We start from the raw sequence: 24,761 nt of genomic DNA, 5'->3' as shown, positions 1-24,761 counted from the left end.
TACTGGTAAAGAATATGGAGTCATGGAAACTCTCATATAGTGGCAGTGGAATATAAACCTGCAAAACCATTTTGGAAAACTGTTTGGCATTATCCAGTATAGTTGCACATACACATATATTATGACCCCAAAATGATATACATACCCAACATAAATACCTATACCTTAGAAGAGAGATATAAACAAGAAAGCTCAGACACCACAGCCCCACACTGGAAAAGCCTAAATGCCCATTAATATGAATAAATTGGGATATATTTCTATAAGGGAATGCTATGCAGCAATGAAAGAATGAAGTATAGCCGCATGGAACAACATAAATAACTCACAAACATAATATTGCATGAAATAAACTGAAAACCAAAGAATATATACTATGTGAATTCATTTAATACAGTTCAAAATTGGCAAAACTAATGTATGTTATTATAATAGTTATTCAATTTGGAAAGAGGATATAATCAGGAGGAGACATAGTTGGGCCTCTGTTTTACTCAAATTTCTTGGCCTGGGTAATGATTACAAGGCTGTGTTCTTTTGTGATAATTCAACGAGTTGTACACTTACTATCTGTATTTTACATGAACGAAAAAGTTTTAATGTTATGCAACAAAGGAATAGTCAATTTTCATTTTCTTTCTTAGGTATTTTTCCTGTTTAAAGCTTATAAACACAAAAATGATAAAACGAATGTTATATTAAGATAGTTTATGCAGCTGAGTGACAGAGATCAGGTTTCTTCAAGCTGATTATAAAAGTTATGAATACTGTCTAATAATACAGTTGAAGTGATTCAAAATATAGTACTAGGCTAGGTAGCATTCTATATAAGAAATTTCTAAACTTTTACTCTATTTCCACTTTCATCTCTTTCTAAATCTCCAAATGTGTTCTTAAATTTAGAGCCACATCTACTCACAAATCTTTAGTAACAAAGTTTTGTCATAAAAATAAGGTTATCACGTACTCCTCTTCATGCCAAATAACTTCATTTCCCAAGCTACACATCAAACCAAAAACGGGTAAGAGAAATACTGAGAGAACCCCCCCAAGAGACATTTAGTCTCTACAGAGAATTACTATTTACTGAGCATCAATTTTATCTAAGGCACTGTGATAAATGCTTTACATACATTATTTTTTAAATTCTTAACAAGTGAGCAAGGAAAGCTATCAGACTCAAGAGACCAACTTTTCATACAGTAATAAATGACATAGCTAATACTAAAACCTAGGTTTACCTGGTATGCTCTATTTTCTCTTATGTCCATTATTTCTCAATAAGTCTCCTTTACTATATTATTTTCATTAATATTATTTTAAATTGGCCTGCTTGCTAAATAATACCCAAATACTTTACCATTCAGCTAATAAGTCTACTCCACTGTATACAGTTCTATTGGAAATAAAATACAAAGATATATACCCCATGCAGAAATTTGAAATACCAAAATACAAAGAATATTTGTTGGTACAAAAATAAATAAATAAACCTCTTCAGAGAGTCTACATATTATATGAAGAACTAGGTTTTAAAGAAAACTCTGTCCCCCAATTCTAGGCTATTTCTATACTGGAGAAAAATATTACACATTTGTGAAATTTTCTGGGGGCGAATTTCAACTTATTTGGAAAACAATTATGCCACTACTGGAGATGGCATTTAAAAAAAATTTTTTTTAATTAATTTATTTAGGGGCGCCTGGGTGGCTCAGCTGGTAGAGCCTCTGACTTCAGTTCGGGTCATGATCTCATGGTTCGTGGGTTCGAGCCCCACGTTGGGCTCTGTGCTGTCAGCTCAGAATCTGAATCCTGCTTCGGATTCTGTATCTCTCTCTCTCTGGCCTTCCCTTGCTCAGGCTTTGTCTCTCTCTGTTGCAAAAATAAACATTAAAATAAATAAATAAAATTAATTTATTTTGAGAGAGAGAGAGATAGCACGAGCAGGGGAGGGGCAGAGAGAGGGAGAGACAGAGAATCCCAAGCAGGATCTGCACTGGCAGATGCGGGGCTCAAACCTATGAAATTATGTAATCATTACCACAGCCAAAACCAAGAGTCAGACCCTCAACCGACTGAGCCACCAAGGAGTCCCTAGGGATGGCATTTGAAAACAAAAAACTGAACTAAACAAACTTGAAAATTTAACCATTATTTCTTCAGTATTACTCCTGTTCCAAGGTTTGCTATGGTGAGTGTTTCATATGCTAGCAGCATAGAAAACTCATTATCGTTTTTTTTTTTTTTAAGTCTATTTATCTTGAGAGAGAGAAAAAAAAAAAGCATGAGTGGGGGGAGGGGCAGACAGAGAGAGAGGAGAGAGAGAATCCCATACAAGCTCCAGGCTGTTATCCCAGAGCCTGATGCTGGGCTCGATCTCACAAACTGTGAGATCATAACCTAAACTGAAATCAAGAGTCCAATGCTTAACTGAATGAACCACCCAGGTACCCCCAAAACCCATCATCATTAAGACATACCTCTTCTGAGTCTTGTGATTTGGTAGTTTCTTCATTCAAAACATATCGTCCTCTATAAAACTCCCTTATCCTTAGATTTAAGGTTTCAGTTTCTTTTTTCAAATTCTCATAACTTGGTAGTGGTTTACTGGCTGTATCTGAAGTCCTAAAAGGTAAAGACTCATCCAAGCTATTCTGAGATCCCTGCAGGGAAGGAGAATGTCTGTCTAGGTCACAATCTATGTCATCTTCATCAAGTTCTTCTTCTTTAACCAGAGAGGCTGAAGAGAGTTTCAGACACAAAGAAGCATAATTCTGGCCATACAAAAACCTCAAAGTTTCTTCTGTCTTCCACTCAATCAAAGTCTCCTTCAGGACTTTAAGTAAGTTTGCCTTTGCAACTTCAGGGCACATCTGCACTGAATTAGAGGCTGATCTAGAAACCTGGTTTGATTTGGCAAACTTTCTCTTAAAATGCTCAGCACTTTTCTTACTTATGCCTACTAGAGTTACTTTTGAACTACTGTATTTATTTCCAGAATTTTCTGAAACTTCTACTTTTTCTTGCAAAGGACTATTGGGAGAAATCTGAGTACTTACTTTCTGTGAAGGAAGTTCACAAGCAGCAGCTTTCTCCTGACTATCTAATGTGCAATTGCCTAGCTGCTCAGAGACATCTATTACTGTCTGTTCTTTGTCTTCATGCTTGGAGTTAGCTTTATGGCCGGCTTTCTTTTTCATTATGCTTTTTTTGTGCACCTTTGGACTTACACCCATTGCATCTACCAGTCTGTTTCCTGGTAGAATGGAGGAAACAAAGTCTTGCTCATTGTCACTGTTACTGTCACTATGAGTGCTAGAAGAACTAGATTCATAATGCTTCTCAAAATGGCCAGGATTGTCAATATCTGATGTTTTAATGGCCTTAGTGCATAGCTGTACTTCCTTTCCAGAATGGCCACTGTAGAAGGAAAGAAACAAAATAACTATAATGAAAAAGCAAAACGTCCCACAGTTATTTATATTTTGTAACTTTCAAGCATTGCCTATAGATTATATATAGATATATAGATATATCTATATATCTATATATCTATATATCTATATGTATTTCCGTAGATACACACATATACACATATACATGTTTTCGAAGAATGCTATATAATCTATGATTTCTCTGCATCTTATTTATTTGATATAATTTTACCATCTTCTTTCTTTTTTCCCGTTTTTTAAAGTGTTAAAGGAGTACAGCAAAAAGCAAAAAAAAAACCTTGATAATTTCATCCTACTGAATTATTTTGATTTTTGCTTGTTACATTTCTTTTTCTTTCTTTTTTTCTTTTTTTAAACTCATGACCTGATGATCAAGACCTGAGCGGAGATCAAGAGTCAGACACTTAACCGAATGAACCACTCAGGTGCCTCTGCCTGTTACTGTTCTGTGACTATTTTATATATACTTTCTAAAAAAAGGTTTTCTTTTGAAAACTTCATTCCTGCTTTCTCAAAAAAATGTATTACAGAAACTCTGTTTAGGTTTTGAAAGATAACAAGATAAAAAGACATGTTTAAACCTTTCCCAATTATGGTTGATAGTTATACAGAAAATTCCATAGATAAAAATCACAAGAAAGTCTTAGCAAAAAATAAAATTAATAAAGAAAATTAATATTTGTCAATGAAAGATATTGTATTTGAAAACCCAGAGTTATTACAGAATGCTAAAAATAAAAGACAGTAGTTTTCCCTTTGACTATGTTCCTTCAATTTTCATTTTTTTTAATTAAAAAAAATTTTTAATGTTTACTTATTTTGAGAGAGACAGAGGGAGAGAGGGAGGAGGGACTAAGAACGAGGAGAGAGAATCCCAAGCAGGCTCCACACTGTCAGCACAAACGTGGGGCTCGATCCCACAAACCATGAGATCATTACCTGAGCTGAAACCAAGAATCACACACTTAATCAACTGAGCAACCTAGGCGCCCTGCTTCAATTTTCAACTGGGTTTTAAAAAGATTAAGAATTATGAAAAGGTGAAGGAAAAGAGTAGCTTTGTCTATACAAACCTGAGATAGGAAATGTTAGGTGAGAAACTACTCTCCAGCAAATGCACGTATCAGAACTTTAAAAGAACTCTTTTAGGGTAACAATTCTGTGTAAGTGGGGGCAGGAAATTGTGAGGGTATGTAGGAACTTTCTACTTTTCAAGCAATTTTTCTATACACTTAAAACTGCTCCCCCAAAAGGATATTCATTTTTTAAAAAAAAAATTTTTTTTTTTCAACGTTTATTTATTTTTGGGACAGAGAGAGACAGAGCATGAACGGGGGAGGGGCAGAGAGAGAAGGAGACACAGAATCAGAAACAGGCTCCAGGCTCTGAGCCATCAGCCCAGAGCCTGACGCGGGGCTCGAACTCACGGACCGCGAGATCGTGACCTGGCTGAAGTCGGACGCTTAACCGACTGCGCCACCCAGGCGTCCCGAGGATATTCATTTTTTAAATGATTAAAAAAATAGACTAAAATAAAATAATGCAACATTAAAAAAAAAAAAGCATGCTTGGTGGAAGTATAAAGAAAGAAAAAGAAAAACAGAGTTGAAAGTAAGGTTGTGGGGGCTTAGTTAACCGTCCAACTTAGGCTCAGGTCATGATCTCATGGTTGGTGCGTTTGAACCCTGTGTCAGGCTCTGTGCTGACAGCTAGCTCAGAGCCCAGGGCCTGTCTAAGGATTCTGTGTCTCCCTCTCTCTCTGCCCCTCCCTTGCTTGCACTTTCCTCTCTCTCTTTCAAAAATAAATAAAACATAAAAAAACAAAACAAAACAGTAAGGTTGTGGATGGGAATAAAGAAAAGATAACAAGTTTATTCAGTATTAGATACCATTTTTTAGTTAGAATCTAACCTATATAGCCACAAGACTGTCTCTTGTACCTGAAGTAAGCATAATGTTAAAAAAAAATTAGAACAATTTGACTTTCATAGGTTTCATACTTTCTCTTGGAATTTTAAAGTAATTATATTTTTCTATATTACTTTGAAGCTATAAATTTAAAATATATATCAATAAATAAATATCTCTTACTTGTGCTCAATTCCATGTACTAAAATAGTGGCTAAAAACCAGGAAAATTTATGCTGGTAAAAGATATAAGAATGTGTTTTGAGAAACAGTCACGATTGGGCAAGCAACACCACAAGAACAGTTAAGAAAAATATCACAACTTGGAATTTTTCTATTAATGCTTTAGACACTCTTCCAAATAATACATAATTGGCATATTAAGCTTTGAAATCCTATAAAATAAGACTAAAAAAACCTTTCAACAAATGTAATTGGCATAATCTAGTTGACAAAGAAGCACAGTATCTCAGATGGAAGCTATGTTTGTGTCGTATTTCAACAGGTTCAATTAGACTTCATTGTAGGAACAGCTGTACAATAAATCATACAGATCAAACACATCATCTTACTATGACAAAAGAAAAAGCTGTACAAGGCAAATATTTCTTTGTGTGGGCTAAAATGGGCACTTACCTCATGCATCAACACAGGAAGTCCAAAAGCTCGTATCACCTGGTTTACTCTTAATGTTTCTATTAACATAAATATATAGAAGGTAAGTAATACTGATTCAACCATACCTTTGTCCTTCCTGTAGCAGTTGAAAATCAGGATCCCTGTGACAAAACATAGGAATAAAAAATTGAAGGCAACTGGTATGTCAAACATTTTCAAGTGTTTGTTATAACTATATTGGATAGAAAATATAATTAAAAGGAAACAGTTCATTTAAAGTTTTAAAGAAAAAATTGAAGAACAAAGTATTGTGAAACTCATCCATAAGAAATATGGATTAATCTGTTATCCAAAATTTGTTCATATTTTAGGACTAAGTTCAATTTCCATGAGTGTAATAAAGTTTTCCCTGACTAACCTGACTAAAGTAAATCACTCTCTCCTATGAGTTCCAGAGTCAGTATTATGTATTCAATTAATATATGTTAATCAGGTACTCCTCTATGGCTTAATACTAGAATTATTATCTAAAAGTCTTACTTTTCATATGTTTAAGTGTGGTTTCTTACCAAACTACAAGCTTCTTGAGGGCAGGAATTATGAACCACAATTCTCCTCTATTTCCTTTATATAGTCAATAAGAATTTTTGCTCTAATTTCTGAGAAAGCATTGTATCGTAGTATGGATATGAACTATGTAGATCAGGTGATTGAATTCAATTCTAGGAACAATTTTTCTATGCAATACCAGAAATTACATTTGGCTGGGCATCATGGATATTTAAAAGACAGAGAGAAAAGCTCTTAGAAAGCCAATACAAAAAGGAACAAATAGCAAGTGATTCCAAGAGGACAGGAAAACTCTATAAAATATTTCTGAAGTGACTCAGGAAAAGTGACTTCTAAAGATTACAAAAATGGATTAAATAAAAGTGAATATACAGGGACACCTGGGTGGCTCAGTTGGTTAAGCAACTTCAGCTCAGGTCATGATCTCAAAGCTTGTGAGTTCAAGCCCCGCATCGGGCTCTCCACTCTCAGTGCAGAGCCCACTTTGGACCCTCTGTCTCCCTCTCTCTCTGCCCCCCCCCCTTCATTCTCTCTCTCTCTCTCTCAAAGTAAACATTAAAAATTTAAAAAAGAAAAATATACAAAGAAGAATACACAAAAAATGGAGTGATAATCCATGTTTATCAATAGGGAGACTCAATATTGTCAAGATGTCATTCTCAACTTGATCTACAGATTCAATGTAATCCCAATCAAAATCCCAGCAAGTTATTTGTGGATATCACAAATTGAGTGTAAAGTTTGGGAGGAGGCAAAAGACCAAGAATAGCTAACACAATAATGAAGAACAAAGTTGGAGAACTGACATTACCTGACTTCGAGACTATAACGCTACAGTAATGAAGACAGTGTGGTAGTGGTCAAAGAACAGATAAATAGATCACTGGAACAGAATAGAGAATCCAGAAATAGATGCACACAAATATATTCAACTGATCTTTGACAAAGAGCAAAAGCAATATGAGGGAGAAAAGACCATTTTTTCAACAAAAGGTACTGGAATACTGAGTATTCACATGTAAAGAGGTGAATCAAGGGGCACCTGGGTGGCTCAGTGTGTTGGGCCTCTCTGTTGATTTCAGCTCAGGTCACAATCCCAGGGTTGTGGGATTGAGCCCTGTGTTGGGCTCCGCACTGACTGCGGAGTCCACCTGAGATTCTCTTTCTCTCCTTCTGTCCCTCTCCACTACTTGGACTTTGTCTCTGTCTCTCTCTCTCTCTAAAACAAACAAACAAACAAACATACAAACAAGTGAATCAAGACAAAGAGTTATACCATTCACAAAAACTAACTCAAAATGGATCATAGAACTAAATATAAAACACAAAACTATACAAAAAACTCCAACAAGATAATATAGGAGAAACTAGATGACTTTTTAGATAGGACACCAAACACACAATCTATGACTGAAAAAACTGGTAAGCCAGGCTTCATTAAATTAAAAAAATTCTGCTTTGTGAAAGATATTGTCAAGAGAATAAAAAGAAAAACCAGATTAGGAGAAAATATTTACAAAAGACATACTTGATAAAAGACTATTATCCAAAATATCAAATAACTCTTAAAAGTCAGTAAGAAAACACCTCAATAAAAATGGGTCAGAGACATTAAAAGACACCTCACCAAAGAAGATATAAAGATGGCAAGTAAGCATATGAAAAGATGCTCTACATTATATGTCATCAGCAACTGCAAATTAAAAGAACAGTAAGATACCACTACACTTGTTAGTATAGCTAAAATACAGAACACTGACAACATCACATGCTGGTGAATGTTTGGAGCAAGAGAACTCTCATTCATTCCTGGTGAAAATGCAAAATGGTACAGCCACTTTGAAATACAGTTTGGTGATTTCTTTTAAAACTAAACATACTCTTACCATACAATCCAGAACTCTTACTCCTCGGTATTCACCCAAAGGAGTTGAAAATTTACATCTACATACCATTTGTACCTATGTGGATAGAACTAGAGGGTATTATGCTAAGTGAAATTAGTCAGAGAAAGACAAATATCACATGACTTCACTCATATGAAGAATTTAAGATACAAAACAGATGAACATAGGGAAGGAAAGCAAAAATAATATAACAACGGTGGGGGGGAGACAAAACAGAAAACACTCTTAAATATAGAGAACAAACAGAGGGTTGGTGGAGGGGCTGTGGGAGGGGGGATGGGCTAAATGGGTAAGGGGCATTAAGGAATCTACTCTTGGAATCATTGTTGCACTATATGCTAACTAACTTGGATGTAAATTAAAGATAAATAAATAAGAAAATTTACGTCTACACAAAAGCCTGCACACGGATGTTTACAGCAGCTCTATCCATTTTGCCAAAACTTAGAAGCAATTAAGATATCTTTCAGTTGGTGAACGGTTAAATAAACTGTAGTAAATTCAGACAACAGATTATTATTAAGCATTAAAAAGAAACTAGCCACCATCAACCTAGAAAAAGACAGGGAAGAAACTTAAATGCATATTACTAAGTGAAATAAGCCAGCCTGAAAAGAACATATTCTGTATAATTTTACTACCTAATATTCTGGGAAAGGTAAAACTATGGAGATAGTAAAAAGATCAGGGTTGGGGCGCCTGGGTGGCGCAGTCGGTTAAGCGTCCGACTTCAGCCAGGTCACGATCTCGCAGTCCGGGAGTTCGAGCCCCGCGTCAGGCTCTGGGCTGATGGCTCAGAGCCTGGAGCCTGTTTCCGATTCTGTGTCTCCCTCCCTCTCTGCCCCTCCCCCGTTCATGCTGTGTCTCTCTCTGTCCCCCAAAAAATAAATAAACGTTGAAAAAAAAATTAAAAAAAAAAAGATCAGGGTTTATGACAGGTGGGAGATGAATAAGTGGAGCACATAGGATTTTTATGACTATAAAATTACTCTGTATAATAATGTAATTAATGTTGGATTCAAGTTATTATATATTTGTCCAAACCCATAGAATGTACAAAGCTAAGAGTGAACTCTAATGTAAACTATGGGCTTTGGGTGATAATGATATGTCAATACAGGCCCATCAATTGTAACAAATGAGCAATTTTGTTGGGGGATGCTGATAATGAGGGAGGCTATACAAGGGTAGGGGTAAGGAGGGTATATGGGAAATCTCTGTACCTTCCTCTCCATTTTGCTATGAAGCTAATATTGCTCTAAGGAATAAAGTCTATTAATAGAAAAAAAAGTAAATATAAGAAACTAGACATACATGAAAGAGAAGCTAAGGCATTGAATATTAATCCCATTTAAAGGACAAAATAGGGTTCCAATGAAGGCCATGATATTGCAAAAAAGCATTTCAATTAAAAAAAGTTAAGCCAAATGGATAGATAGAACCACAGGTTATTCGAGTTATGACATTAAAAGGCTGCTAATCAAAAAATGTCAGTTAAAGATATTTTTCTATATAATTAAGCATCAGAGTTGACCACATAATACTGCCTAGATAATCCATTTATCTTGTGTTCAGTCTTAAGCAGAAGAGGCACTGCTATGAATGGACTCTCCTACCAATCCTCTCCTTAAGTTATGGAAGGCACCGCTAACTAATCAAGGCATTCTTTCCCATTATATTCCTTCTCAGCACCACACATCAGGAGACATATGGGATGAAACCAATATTTGCCATCCCTGCTTTAGAGATTCCCCTGTAGTTCAGGAATTCTCCAAGACCAATAATAAAAAATTTAGAAGGAAAGGCAAAATAAGACAATGGGCAATGAGCTGCCTGAGAGTAAAATTTTAATCTATTTTTGTTTTTTTCCTTAGTCCCTCAGCCAATTGAGGCATATCCTTTCCCAATCACCCAATATTACCCTGTTTACACTACTTCTTCTACTCACTAAAACTCTAGTTATAGAAGCTACCTTGGGTTGGTGTTCCTCAAAGCAAAGGACACTACTTGGATGGTGACTAGCCTTGATTGCCCCAGGGGATATTTATAACTCTCATTAAGAGCTTTTTTGGCCTAAATAATATGCTAACTTTTACAACAGAGGATTTTATTGCCTCTCACAGGTACCTGTAGTTCTTTCATTCTTCCTATCCCACATCCCCATCCAAGTCTTCCTGGCTAAAATTGTCAAGGTTCAGTGCCTTGCAGCTGCCTGGCATTTAGTCCTATAGGGTCTGAGTATCTCTATAGGTAAGAAAATATGTATAGACAGTGATTCTCAATTGGACTCTTATACTCAACAGCTAACCTACAAATGCAGGGTATATATTCCATTATTCCTTCAAAAATAAAATTCTGAACTATTATATGTATGATTTATGCTGGGTATATTAAGTAATATAAAGAACAGGTTCTTATTCTTAAGGACGTTACAATTTAGTAGGAGAAAAACGCCTGTTCTAAGAGCTTCACAAAGGTTAATCCTCACAAGAATGAGTAGCTACAACTATTATCCCCATGTTACAGATAAAAAAATTTGAGTACTAAAAGAATAAGTAGTGGAAAGCCACACAACTGGTAAGTGGTAAAGCCAGAAATCAAATCAAGACAGCAGGGCTCTTAACTACATTTTGCATCACATAATTTCAGAGAATATATGTTAAGTATCATGAGAGATACATGAACTGCTACAACAAATTACAGAAGAAATAAAAGTTGCTTGTTGAGCCAGTGAAGAAAAGCTTTAGATTCAGTTGGGTCTATAAAGATTCATATAGTTTATATATAAAAGCCTTTAAGGCTAACTCTATGGATCTGAGGTTTTACTCCATAAACCTCTCCCTTTTTCCTCTTGCCTTTTAGGATATTATCATGGATATTATCATACTTAAATCTATCTTGAGAAAATAAACACAGAAACCAACAAACCCTGTCCTTCAATCATACAGCTCCCCCCACTCCCTTTTTCATTGTAACCTTTCTTTATAGGAGTCTGCACTGGTTTTCAATTCCACATCTCCTATTCAATCATCACCCCTCTGCCTCCTGGAATCTGTATGCATTACTCTACTGAGATGTCTCTTGCTAATATTACCAATCACCATAGAAATGCTAAACTTAATGGATATTTTTCAGGGTTCTGTCCCTACCAACCTTTTTAAAGTAGAAGAAAAATAATCAACTTGAGAGGAGAGCTTAAAAGAGTGAGAAAATAGGAATAAATCATGAAGCAAGCCTTGGTGACAGAAGAAAAGAATCAGGAACATAGAAAGTATAAGCAATGAGGCAGAGAAATGAGAGAGGATAAGAAAATAACGTTGAAGGAAATTCTGCTGGATGCACTCAATCATTTAGTTAAGTGGTAGGTTAAATTATCTATAATGAGTTGGGGATTGGGTTCAAAGTTTAAGGAGAGAAGAAAATGTGTGAACTTATCAGAGAGTCAATAAGAAACAAAGAAAAAAACATGTGAACACATGAGTGAGATTACACAGAATAAAATGGAACAGGGCCAAAGGAATGGAAAGAGTACATGAGGCTTTGGTGTCAGATCTGGGTTTAAATTCTAGATCTATATAAATGAGCCTAGTGTTCTGGGTTAGTCACTAAACCTCTGTGAGCTTCAGTTCTACCACCCATAAAATGAGTAATAACACTTCCAAGGGGTCTTGTAAGGACTGAGACAGCTTATTTAAAGCACTAATGTTCTAAATGAGACAGCTTATCTAAAGCGCTTGAGAACTTTACTCAATAAAGATCAGGAACCCAAGCACAGAAAAAAAGGGTGAGGGAGGAGTTAAGATGGTAGAGGAATAGGGGGACCCTAAGCTTGCCTAGTACCTCAAACACAGCTAGATAAAAATCAAATCATTCTGAACACCCAAGAAATCAATCTGAGGACTGAGAGAACAAAACTGCAAGTCTACAAGTAGAATTGTAGAAGGTAGGAGCTGCGGAGACTTGATTTGGGGGAGGTAAGAACTGCGGGTGCTGTGGAGGGGAAGGAGCCCTGCTTATATAGAGTACCACAAGGTATTAGAAGCAGTGGAGCCCAAAATCTGAAGTTGTAGAAGTCTGCCCACTACAGGGGTCCAGCCCGGTTTAGTGGTGCTCCTCTGGTGAAGGAGAGTGGAGAACCGAGAGTGGACAGCATGGACTGAGGATCCCCTGGGTCACATGAGGAGAAACAGTTCCCCTCCACTCCCCTTGGGAGTGGCTGCAAGGCCTCTCCAGGGCCAGAAGAATGGATGGCACCAATGTGCTGTACTGTTGCCAGGCACAGCAGTGGAAACACTGGCTGAGGGCAGTGAATCTTTTTTTTTTTTTAATTTATTTTTTATTTTTTTTAAATTTTATTTTTTATTTTTTAAATTTATTTTATATTTTTTAAAATTTACATCCAAATTAGTTAGCATATAGTGCAACAATGATTTCAGGAGTAGATTCCTTAGTGCCCTTACCTATTTAGCCCATCCCCCCTCCCACAACCCCCCCAGCAACCTTCTGTTTGTTCTCCACATTTATGGGTCTCTTCTGTTTTGCCCCCTTCCTGTTTTTATTTTTGTTTCCCTTCCCTTATGTTCATCTGTTTTGTCTCTTAAAGTCCTCATATGAGTGAAGTCATACCATTTTTGTCTTTCTCTAATTTCACTTAGCATAATATTCTCCAGTTCCATCCATGTAGTTGCAAATGGCAAGATTTCATTCTTTTTGATTGCTGAGCAATACTCCATTGTGTATATATACATATATACATATACATATACATATACATATACATATACATATACATATACCACATCTTCTTTATCCATTCATCCATCGATGGACATTTGGGCTCTATCCATATTTTGGCTATTGTTGATAGTGCTGCTATAAACATGGGGGTGCATGTGTCCCTTTGAGACAAGCACACCTGTATCCTGTGGATAAATGCCTAGTAGTGCAATTGGTGGGTCGTAGGGTAGTTCTGTTTTTAGTGTTTTGAGGAAGAGGGCAGTGAATCTTTTTTTTTTTTTTTTATATATATATATGAAATTTATTGACAAATTGGTTTCCATACAACACCCAGTGCTCATGAGGGCAGTGAATCTTGATGCAGGCTTTCTGTTCTGCTTTGCCTAAGATCTGAACCACTGTGTGGTCGTGTGACTGCTGTCTTGGACAAGCTGGCAAATGGCAAAAGCATGGCAAGGCCCTCTTCCAGAGGAACAGCTTGGAGCCATGCCAACCAAGTCCCTAAAATTTGGAGTTTAGAAACCCAGCCATGGGCCTGAGACAAAACAACTTGGACATAAACAGGGTGAAGGCAGCCTGGGACATAAGGGAGATAATTGTGTTCTCTTCTGTGAGGGATTCCTGAAGAGTGGTGGGTGCAAGCTCTCTGCTCTGTGGATAAGAGAGCGGAGCAAACCCATTTTGCTCCCCCGTCCATCAGCACTGACTGACCTCAGTGAGCTAACCAGCATCACCAAGTAAAGACCTGAGCTGCTTACGCCAAGCCCCAGCCCTGCTGCACCCTGCTGTGCCCTGCAGGTGTATCTCAATGAGGGCAAGTTGGCCTGAGAAGCAGCACAGAAGCTGGCCCCAGAAGACCAGCACAAACCCCTTGTACACTCCCAACTCCACTGATCATAGAATGCTGCAAAGCTTCAGCTCTAGGGGAAATAGGGTCTAGATTCCTTTTTATTTTTTTAACTTTTTAGTTTTATATGTATATATATATATTTTATAATATTATAAAATATATATATATATATAACTATATAAATACAAATATTGCTTTTATTTTTAGGTCTAGCTTCTTTTAACAAGCAGATCAAATCATATTTTGTCTGGACAAAATGACAAGATGTAGGAATACACCCCAAAAGAAAGAGCAGGAGTAGAAGTAACAGCCAGGTATTTAATCAATACAGATAGAAGATGTCTGAACTAGAATTTAAAACAATTATAAGGGCACTAACTGGGTTTGAAAAAAGCATAGAAGACACTACAGAATCATTTACTGCAGACATAAAAGAACTAAAATCCAATGAGGACAAAATTAAAAATGCTATAACCAGGATGCAAACCTGAATGGATGCCATAATACCAAGGATGAACAAAGCAGAAGAATGAATCAGTGATATAAAAGATAAAATCACAAAAAATAATGAAGCTGAAAAGAAGAGGGAAAAACAGGTACTGGATCACGAAGGTAGACTTAGGGAACTCAGCGACGTCTGAAAACGTAATAACATTCATACCATAGGAGACTCAGAAGATGAAGAGACGGAAAAAAGGGGCAGAAGGTTTATTTGAGCAAATTATAGCTGAAAACTTCCCTAATCCGGGAAAGGACACAGACAATGAAATCCAAGAAGCACAGACAACTCCAATGAAATTCAACAAAAGCTGGCAATCGCCAAGGTATATCATAGTCAAATTCACAAAATACCCAGAGAAGGAAAGAATCTCCAAAGCAGCAAGGGGAAAAAAAAAGTCCTTAACCTACAAAGGAATACAGATCAGGTTTGCAGTAGACTCATTCACAGAAACTTGGCAGGACAGAAGGGATGGCAGGATATATTGAACATGCTAAATGGGAAAAATGTGCAGCCAAGAATACTTTATCTAGCAGGCCATCATTCAGAATGGAAGGAGAGATAGAGTTTCCCAGAAAAACAAAAACTAAAGTTTGTGACCAGTAAACCAGCCCTAGAAGATATATTAAAGGGGACTCTTTGGGGGGAAAAAAGACCAAAAGCAACAAAGACTAGAAAGGAACCGAGAATATCACCAGAAACACCAGATTTACAGGTAACACAATGGCTAAATTCATATTTTTCAATATTCACCCTGAATGTAAGTGGACCAAATGTTCCAATCAAAAGATATAGGGTATCAGAATGGATAAAAAAAAAAAAAAACAAGATCCACCAGGGGGGTGCCTGAGTGGCTCATTGTGAAGTGAAGTCAGATTAAGCGTCTGACTTCAGCCTAGGTCATGATCTCACCATTACCGAGTTTGAGCCCTGCATCAGGCTCTGTGCTGAAAGCTTGGAGCCTGGAGCCTGTTTCAGATTCTGTCTGTCTGTCTGTCTCTCTCTATCCTTCCCCACTTGTGCTCTGTCTCTCTCTCTCTCTCAAGAACAAACATTGAAAAAGTTAAAAAACAAAAAACAGAACAAGACCCACCTATATGCTGCCTACAAGAGCCTCATTTTAGATCTGAAGACACCTGCAGATTAAAAATTAGGGGATGGGGGGGCGCCTGGGTGGCGCAGTCGGTTAAGCGTCCGACTTCAGCCAGGTCACGATCTCGCGGTCCGTGAGTTCGAGCCCCGCGTCAGGCTCTGGGCTGATGGCTCGGAGCCTGGAGCCTGTTTCCGATTCTGTGTCTCCCTCTCTCTCTGCCCCTCCCCCGTTCATGCTCTGTCTCTCTCTGTCCCAAAAATAAATAAACGTTGAAAAAAAAAAAATTTAAAAATTAGGGGATGGGGAATATTTATCATGCTAATGGACATCAAAAGAAAGCTGGAGTAGCCATACTTCTATCAAAAAAAACTAGATTATTTATTCCTCCAACTTGGGAGGCAATTATATATATATATATATATATATATATATATATACACAATTCAATATATATAAATCAATTAATATATAAATATATATATAAGTCAATTAATATAGAAATATATAAATCATTTAGTAACAAGCATATATAAATATATATCAATAACAAATTTATAAATCAATTAATAACAAGCATAAAGAAACTCATCAATAACAATACAATAGTAGTAGGGGACTCTGACCCCCCCCCCCCGACTTACATCACCGGACATATCATTCTACACAGAAATTTAACAAAGAAACAATGGCTTTGAATGCACCCCAATGCACTTAACAGACATTCAGAACATTTTATCCTAAAGCAGCAGAATATACCTTCTTTTTGAGTGCACATGGAACATTCTCCAGAACAGATCACATACTGGGTCCAAATCAGCCCTTAACAAGTACAAAGAGATCAAGATCATTCCATGCATATTTGTAGACCTCAACACAATGAAACATGAGATCAACCACAAGAAAAAATTTGGAAGTACCACAAAATACATGGAGGTTAAAGAACATCCTATTAAACAATGAATGAGATAACCAGGAAATTAAAGAAGAAATAAAGAAATACATGGAAGCAAATGAAAATGAAAACATAACAGTTCAAAACCATTGGGATGCAGCAAAAGTGGTCATAAGAGGGAAGTATACTGCCATACAGGACTACCTCAAGAAATAAGAAAAGTCTCAAAACAGACCTAACCACATACCTAAAGGTGCTAGAAAAGGAAAAGCAAATAAAGCCAAAAGCCAGCAGAAGGGAAATAATAAAGATCAGAGCAGAAATAAATGATATAGAAACAAAAAGTAGAACAGATAAATGAAACTAGGAGCTTGTTCTTATTAAAGCCAGACTTATCAAAAAGAGAAAGGACCCAAATAAATAAAATCATGAATGAAACAGGAAAGATCATAACCAAAACCACAGAAAAAGAAATAATCATAAGAGATTATGAAAAATTATATGCCAACAAATTGGGCAAAACCTAGAAGAAATGGACAAATTCCTAGAAACATAGAAACTACCAAAACCGAAACAGGAAGAAATAGAAAATTTGAACAGGCCCATAACCAGCAAAGAAACGTAATCAGTAATGAAAAATCAATACACAAAAGTCCAGGGCCAGATGACTTCCTAGGGGAATTCTACCAGACATTTAAAGAAGAGTTAATACCTATTCTTCTCAAATTGTTCCAAAAAATAGAAATGAAAGGAAAACTTCCAAACTCATTCTACGAGGCCAGCAATACCTTAATTCCAAAACCAGACAAAGAGCCCACTAAAAAGGAGAATTACAGGCCAATATCCTTGATGAACATGTATGCAAAAATTCTCAAAAAGATACTAGCAAATCAAACCCAAGAGTACATTAAAAGAATTATTCACCATGATCAAGTGTGATTTATTCCTGGGCTGCAGAGATGGTTCAGTATTTGCAAATTACTCAACGTGATACACGATGTTAATAAAATAAAGGATAAGAACTGGGGCGCCTGGGTGGCTCAGTCCATTAAGCATGACTTCAGCTCAGGTCATGATCTCACAGTTCGTCGGATCGAGCCTCATGTCGGGCTCTATGCTGACAGTGCAGAGCGTACTTGGGATTCTCTCTTTCTATCTCTGATCCTATCCCACTTGCATGCTCTCTCCCAAAAGTAAATAAACTTAAAAAAAAAAAAAAGGATAAGAACCATATTATCCTCTCAACAGATGCAGAAAAAGCATTTGACAAAATAAATACAGCATCATTCTTTATAAAAACCTTCAACAAAGTAGGAATAGTGGGAACGTAACTTAAAATCAGAAAGGCCATATACAAAAGACCCACAGCTTATATCATCCTCAATGGGGAAAAACTGAGAACTTTTCCTCTGTGGTCAGGAATAAGACAGGGATGTCCACTCTCACCATTACTACTTAACAAAGTACTGGAAATCTTAGCCTTAGCAATCAGACAACAAGAAAAACATCAACAAGAAAGGCATCACAATCAGCAAGGAAGAATCAAAGTTTCACTATTTGTAGATGACATCATATTCTATGTAGAACCTGAAAGACTACACCAAAAAATTGCTAAACTGATACATGAATTCAGCACAGTCATGGGATATAAAAATCAATGTACAGAAATCTGTTGCATTAATACATATACCAATAATGAAGCAGCAGAAGGAGAAATCAAGGAATCTATCCCATTTACAATTGCACCAAAAACTATAAGATACCTAGCAATAAACCTAACCAAAGAGGGGCACCTGGGTGGCTCAGTCGGTTAAGTGTCCGATTTCAGCTCAGGTCATGATCTCGCAGATTGTGGGTTCAAGCTCTGCGTCAGGCTCTGTGTTGACAGTGTGGAGCCTGGAGCCTGGAGCCTGCTTCAAATTCTGTGTTCCCCTTCTTTCTCTGCCTCTCCTCTGCTCACACTCCATCTCTCTCTCTCCCTCTCCCTCTCTCTCTCAAAAATAAACATAAAAAAAAAAAATTTAAACCTAACCAAAGAGGTAAAAGGTCTGTACTTTGAAAACTATAGAAAACTTATGAGGTAAACTAAAGAGGACACGAAAAAATGGAAAAACGTTCCATGCTCATGGACTGGAAGAATCAAACATTGTTAAAATGTCTATATTGCCTAATGCAATCTACACATTTAATCTTTATCAAAATTACACCAGGATTTTTCATAGAGCTAGAACAAACAATCCTAAAATTTGCACGGAACCACAAAGACTCCAAATAGCCAAAGCAATCTTGAAAACAAAAAGCAAAGCTGGAGGCATCACAATTCCAGATTTTAAGCTACATTACAAAGCTGTAGTCATCAAGACAGTATAGTACTGGCACAAAACCAGACATATAGATTAAGAGAATAGAATAGAAAACCCAGAAAAGAACCTGCAACTACATGGTCAACTAATCTTCAACAAAGCAGGAAAGAATATTCAATGGAAAAAGGACAATCTCTTCAACAAATGGTGTTGGGAAAGTTGGACAGCAACATGCAGAAGAATAAAACTAGACTAATTTTACACCACACACAAAAATAAATTCAAAATGGATGAAACACCTAAAATTTGAGACAGGAAACCATCAAAATCCTAGAGGAGAACACAGACAGCAACCTCTTTGACCTCGGCCGGAGCCACTTCTTACTAGACACATCTCCAGAGGCAAGAGAAACAAAAGTAAACATGAACTAGTGGGACTTTATCCAGATAGAAAAGCTTCCGTAAAGCGAAGAAAACAACAAAACTAAAAGGCAGCCTACAGAATGGGAGAAGGTATCTGCAAATGACCTATTTGAGAAATAGTAATCAAAATCTATAAAGAGCTTCTCCAACTCAACACCCAAAAAACAAATCATCTAGTGAAGAAATGGGCAGAAGACGTGAACAGACATTTTTTCAAAAAAGACATCCAAATGGTTGACAGACACATGAAAAGATGCACAACATCACTCATCAGCAGCAAATCAAAACCACAATGAGATACCACTTCACACCTGTCAGAATGGCTAAAATTAATAACAAGAAATAACAGGTATTGGCAAGGCTGCAGAGAAAGGGAAACTGTCTTGTACTGTTGGGAATGCAATCTCGTACAGCCACCCTGGAAAACAGTATGGAGGTTCCTCAAAAAGGCAAAAACAAAACTACCCTATAATCCAGCAATCACATTACTAGGCATTTATCCAAAGGATACAAAAATACTGACTTGAAGGGGTATATGCACCCTGATGTTTACAGTAGCATTATCAACAATAGCCAAACTATGGAAAGAGCCCAAATGACTACTGAAGACTGATGAATGGATAAAGGAGATCTGGTATACGTATATATACAAAGGAATATTACTCAGTTATCAAAAGAGTATTTTGCCATTGGCAACAAGTGGATAGAGCTAGAGTATGTTACACTAAGCGAAATTAGTCAGAGAAAGACAAATACCATATGATTTCACTCATAAATGGAATTTAAGAAACAAAACAGATTAACATAGGAAGGGGGGGGAGAAGACAAAAAGAGAGAATGAAGCAAACCATAAGAGACTCTTAACAATAGAGAACAAACTAAGGGTTGATGGTGGGGACGTGGATTAGATGGGTGATGGGCACTTGTTATAATGAGCATTGGGTGTTATATGTAAGTGATAAATCACTTAATTCTATTCCTGAAACCAATATTGCACTCTATGTAACTAACTAGAATTTAAATAAACATTTTAAAAGAAAAAAAAAGATGACTGTCACTTGGGAAGGTAGACATGGTAGAAGGTTAAGGGAGAAAGAATCTGGGATTGTTTGAATGGACAATACTGTAACTGCTGACTGTGGAGCTCAAGAAAACAAATTTAATGAAAGTCTGTCCAACCTAGAAGAATAGAGCTAAGGTAGAGACAGGAGGTCAAAATGAGGTTACAAAGCATACTCAAGAGTGATAGCTGTAGATGAGATAGAGGTTGTGGTCACAACGGGAAGCTCTTATTTCAAGATCTTGGAGGTAGAATAGCCCATATAAGAGTAAGTCTATGTATGGCTGAATTAAGAGATAATCAAAATGTAAACACTATTCTGAATCATGAATGCAGTTTAAGATAATTTTATGAGAAATACCCAGCTACATAACAACATTTAAGGAAAAACACTTAAGAATTAAGAAAAAAAAAAAAACAAAAAAACAAACCCTCAATTTCTAAAGGTAAGGGGAAAGCCAGAATATACAAAGTGCCTACCATATGGTAGGTGGCCTTGGCTTTCTTTTTTTTTTTTTTTTTTTTGTGGTGTAATATACATTACATAAAATTTACCATTTAAACCATTTTTAATTATAGTTCAGTGGCATTAAGTACATTCGTATTTTTGTACAACTATCACCATCATCCATTTCCAGAATATTTTCATCTACCCACACTTTGTCCTAGCTCTTTTTTTTTTTTTTTTTTTTAAATTTTTTTTTTCAACGTTTATTTATTTTTGGGACAGAGAGAGACAGAGCATGAACGGGGGAGGGGCAGAGAGAGAGGGAGACACAGAATCGGAAACAGGCTCCAGGCTCTGAGCCATCAGCCCAGAGCCTGACGCGGGGCTCAAACTCACGGACCGCGAGATCGTGACCTGGCTGAAGTCGGACGCTTAACCGACTGCGCCACCCAGGCGCCCCTGTCCTAGCTCTTTTTTATACAACTTCACTTAATCCTCATATAACTTATGGCTTTTTTTTCTTTACAGATGAGGAATCTGAAGTTTTGAGAGGTTAAGCAATTAACTAGTAAATCTAGGATTCGAATTTGGATCTTTCAAAGTTCAAGCTCTTTCTACAACATGCTGCCTGTAAAATCAGAAAAAAGACTTTAAAAAGTTGTGAGGGTACTACCTTTGTTTAATCTTTCTCATAGGAACTCAATATACTTTACAAGTGACTATTTTCCCCTCCTTTGTTTCATTTTTCTTACTTCAGGTAAATAAAACTATATTGAACATTGTTTCTAGATATTTGATGAGTAATCTTAACAGTCTCCCTGATACCCAGTCTGTAAAATGGAGAATAATATGTGACACTAAAATAAATTAGATTGGCACTTAATAAGGTTATTAAATGAAAGGTTCAATATAAAAATTCAGTTTTATTGTTTTGCTATAGCTGTTTAGAAAGAATGAGGCACTAAGTTATATTGCATTCTTTTCTATCCTTAAATGAAATTCAAAAGCTATTTGTTAAAAGTGCCATGTCTCTTTTCAAAACGTTTTAATGTTTATTTTTGAGAGAGAGAGAGAGAGAGAGAGAGAGAGAGAGAGAGAGAGAGATTGTACAAGTGGTGGAAGGACAGAGAGGGAGACACAGAATCTGAAAGCAGGCTCCAGGCTCTGAGCTGTCAGCTGAGAGCCCGATGCAAAGCTTAAACCTGTGAACTATGAAATCATGACCTGAGCCGAAGTCAGACACTTAACCCACTGAGCCACCTAGGTGCCCCTCTTTTTTTTTTTAAGTTTATTTATTTATTTGGAGGGAGAAAGAGCACATGGGGGGGGGGGGGAGAGAGAGAGAGAGAGAGCGCGCGCGCGGGAGAGAGAACCCAGAGCAGGCGCCACACTGTCAGCACAGAGCTCAGTGCAGGGCTCGAACTCACGAACTGTGAAATCATGACCTGAGCCAAAACCAAGAGTCGGATCCTTAACCGACTGAGCCACCCAGACACTGCAAAAGTGCCATTTCTCTTTGTTCTATGTATATTCCATTCCCCTCGAAGTTTACATTGCCCCGGATTATTCTCAATCTGATAGGACCTCAACTTAAAAAACAAAAATAATCATGTTAGTTAAAGAATACCTTCAAACTGCTTCTTCATAAACATTTTAATGTTATTTTCACCGAAGTATAAATTACATGATTAACTGCAACTTTAGCAATATAAATCTAAAACTAGAAATAACTTGTGCCAAATAACCTTGTGTGTATATATGCACATATATGTGTTTGTATCACTCAGAATATGTGTACTATACATAAATCAACAAAAGCAGCAGGCTACAATTCCCCCCTGTGGTGGAAATTTTTCAAATATAATATGAGACATGTTAAAACGTCTTTAAGACAAGTTTTTATTCTGTACACCCAGCAACAGAAGTGGCTGTTCAGGAAGAGGTTAGAGAAGTTGTTCTGCAGAGGTTTTTGGCTTCCGCACCTCTGAGATTATACTGTTTATTGCCAAGAAGCATGTGTGAAAATCCCCTACTCTGGGCCACATGATGGCGCTTTTAGCTCTGTCAGCATTAGCCATTCACCCCATTTTGATCTTTTAAACTATAATTTGATTCTCAACATTTGTCCTTCCTTCTTAGTTTTAACTCCTGATTTTTTAAGTTACAAAGAAACCGCGTTCCTTCAAAGATTTGTCAGAGCCTGTAGTGAACAAAACAGGATTTATAAATGGAACTATATGACTATCTAAATGAGCGTACTGTCTAAGAGGAACAAATATGTGGTCTGTATCTGGCCACCAAGTGGGTGAAAAATTTCTAACTCACAACATGAGATGCATCATACTGCGTCATGACCCAGTCCATCTAGGTCAATGTTCTGTCTCTGACACGGCATCAGGAGACATTTTGGGAGAAGCACTGCTGTTCTTCATGACATTGAAGATACACTCCACATATTTTTTCATATCTTAATAATAAAAATGAGGGACTTGAAAACCTCTAAGGCACCTTCTGACTCCAAAGCCTCAATAGAAGTATGGAGCTAGAATTCATGAATTTCTCTATATCCTTCTTAAAGCTACTTACACATTTTAAGCAATGAGATACACAGCCTTCTATGGCATAAAATAGTATCTTAGCAGTGTTAAGGGACACTAAAGATTTTAGTATTTTGGAGTCTGGTGAATAAATTTATATTAGCTTTCATAACAATATAAGACTAAATTGAGTCAAATTCAACATTCTGTTTCCAAAGAGTATGGAAGATCATAGTGTCCCTGAAGATGCCAACTTCAAGTTGTTCTGAACATGCTATAATATATTCCTGGGTTTCTTCATAATTTAAGAACTCCGTTCCAATCTTTCATCAGCCTTTATCTTTATAGACTGAAGAGTTCAAATTATTCAAGTCAGTAACATTTATTCTAAATTCTTAAATGAAACAGACTTCCCTACAAAATTTTCCCAGTCTTATGCTTACAATTTTAATTTTCACCACTTTTTATAAATAAGACATTTCCTATCTAGGAAACTTTCACTGCAGTAGCAGTTGACTGACTCAGAACTGCAAAACATTAGAACTAAAGGGAACTAAGAGTTTAATTGCAACTTTCTACTTTACCAATGAGGAAACTGAGACTTAGTGTTGATAAGAGACTTTCCTATAGTGAAACAACTAAAAACCTAAGCTGGATACAACAAAACAGTACTTAAAAAAAATTTTTTTTTAATGTTTATTCATTTTTGAGAGACAGAATAAAGCATAAGCTGGAGGGGGGCTGAAAGAGAGGGAGACAGAATCCAAAGCAGGCTCTAGGCTCTGAGCTGTCAGCATAGAGCCCAATGTGGGGCTCGAACTCACTGACTGCTAGATCATGACCTGAGCCAAAGTCAGATGCTTAACCGACTGAGCCACCCAGGCGCTCCAAGAGTACTTTTAAAACTGCATATTAGAATTTTAAAACTGCATATTACAATTGACCAACCAATTAAGTGGATTGCTATCAGCATTAAAAAAAAAAAAAAAAAAAAAAGCAACAGAGTAGGAGCACCTGAATGGCTCATGCAACTGGGCTTCTGCCTCTTGACTTCAGTGCAGGTCATGATTCCGAGGTCATGGAATGGAGCCTGCATTTGCTTCTGCCCTGACAGCACAGCCTGCTTGGGATTCTCTTTCTCCCTTTCTCTCTACCCCTCCCCTGCTTGTTCTCTTTCTCGCAAAATAAATAAATAAACATTAAAAGGAAAAAAGCAATAGAGTAGAAAGTATCAGGCTGTTCAAGTAATGAGGATAAATATCATTTTATAAAACTTTGTTTCAGTTACATGTGTATTGAATCATAACATAAAATATACTTATAGTGGTCAAAAATTTTGGAAATCATTGCAATGAAATACTCAATTCTTTGAGTGGATTTAAAATTTTGCTCTTATTTTTAAAATTTAAAATTGCTTAATAATTATTAATATCAATAAAATAAAATCAACAATAAAACAAT

At 36.7% G+C, this 24,761-nt stretch overlaps 1 protein-coding gene across 5 annotated transcripts in view; it reads right to left on the bottom strand.

The window, feature by feature from the left end:
* Positions 1-24,761, bottom strand: part of RPAP2 (RNA polymerase II associated protein 2) — a 100,217-nt gene that overhangs the window by 56,733 nt on the left and 18,723 nt on the right. For all 5 annotated transcript variants that reach the window (XR_003971375.1, XM_030328269.2, XM_030328270.1 and 2 more), the window contains exons 7-8: positions 6,107-6,142; positions 2,481-3,420 (exon numbers count right to left, since the gene is read on the bottom strand). Coding sequence is in view for 4 of the 5 variants with exons in the window: in XM_030328269.2 (XP_030184129.1) it covers positions 2,481-3,420; positions 6,107-6,142 (976 nt within the window). In the remaining variant the exon portion in view is untranslated. The remainder of the gene's footprint in view (positions 1-2,480; positions 3,421-6,106; positions 6,143-24,761) is intronic.

The sequence above is a fragment of the Lynx canadensis genome, chromosome C1 (genome assembly GCF_007474595.2).
Source record: "Lynx canadensis isolate LIC74 chromosome C1, mLynCan4.pri.v2, whole genome shotgun sequence".
NCBI lineage: Eukaryota > Metazoa > Chordata > Mammalia > Carnivora > Felidae > Lynx > Lynx canadensis.
The sequence above is the reverse complement of the archived record's forward strand: the minus strand, read 5'-3'. Positions and strand labels throughout refer to the sequence as shown.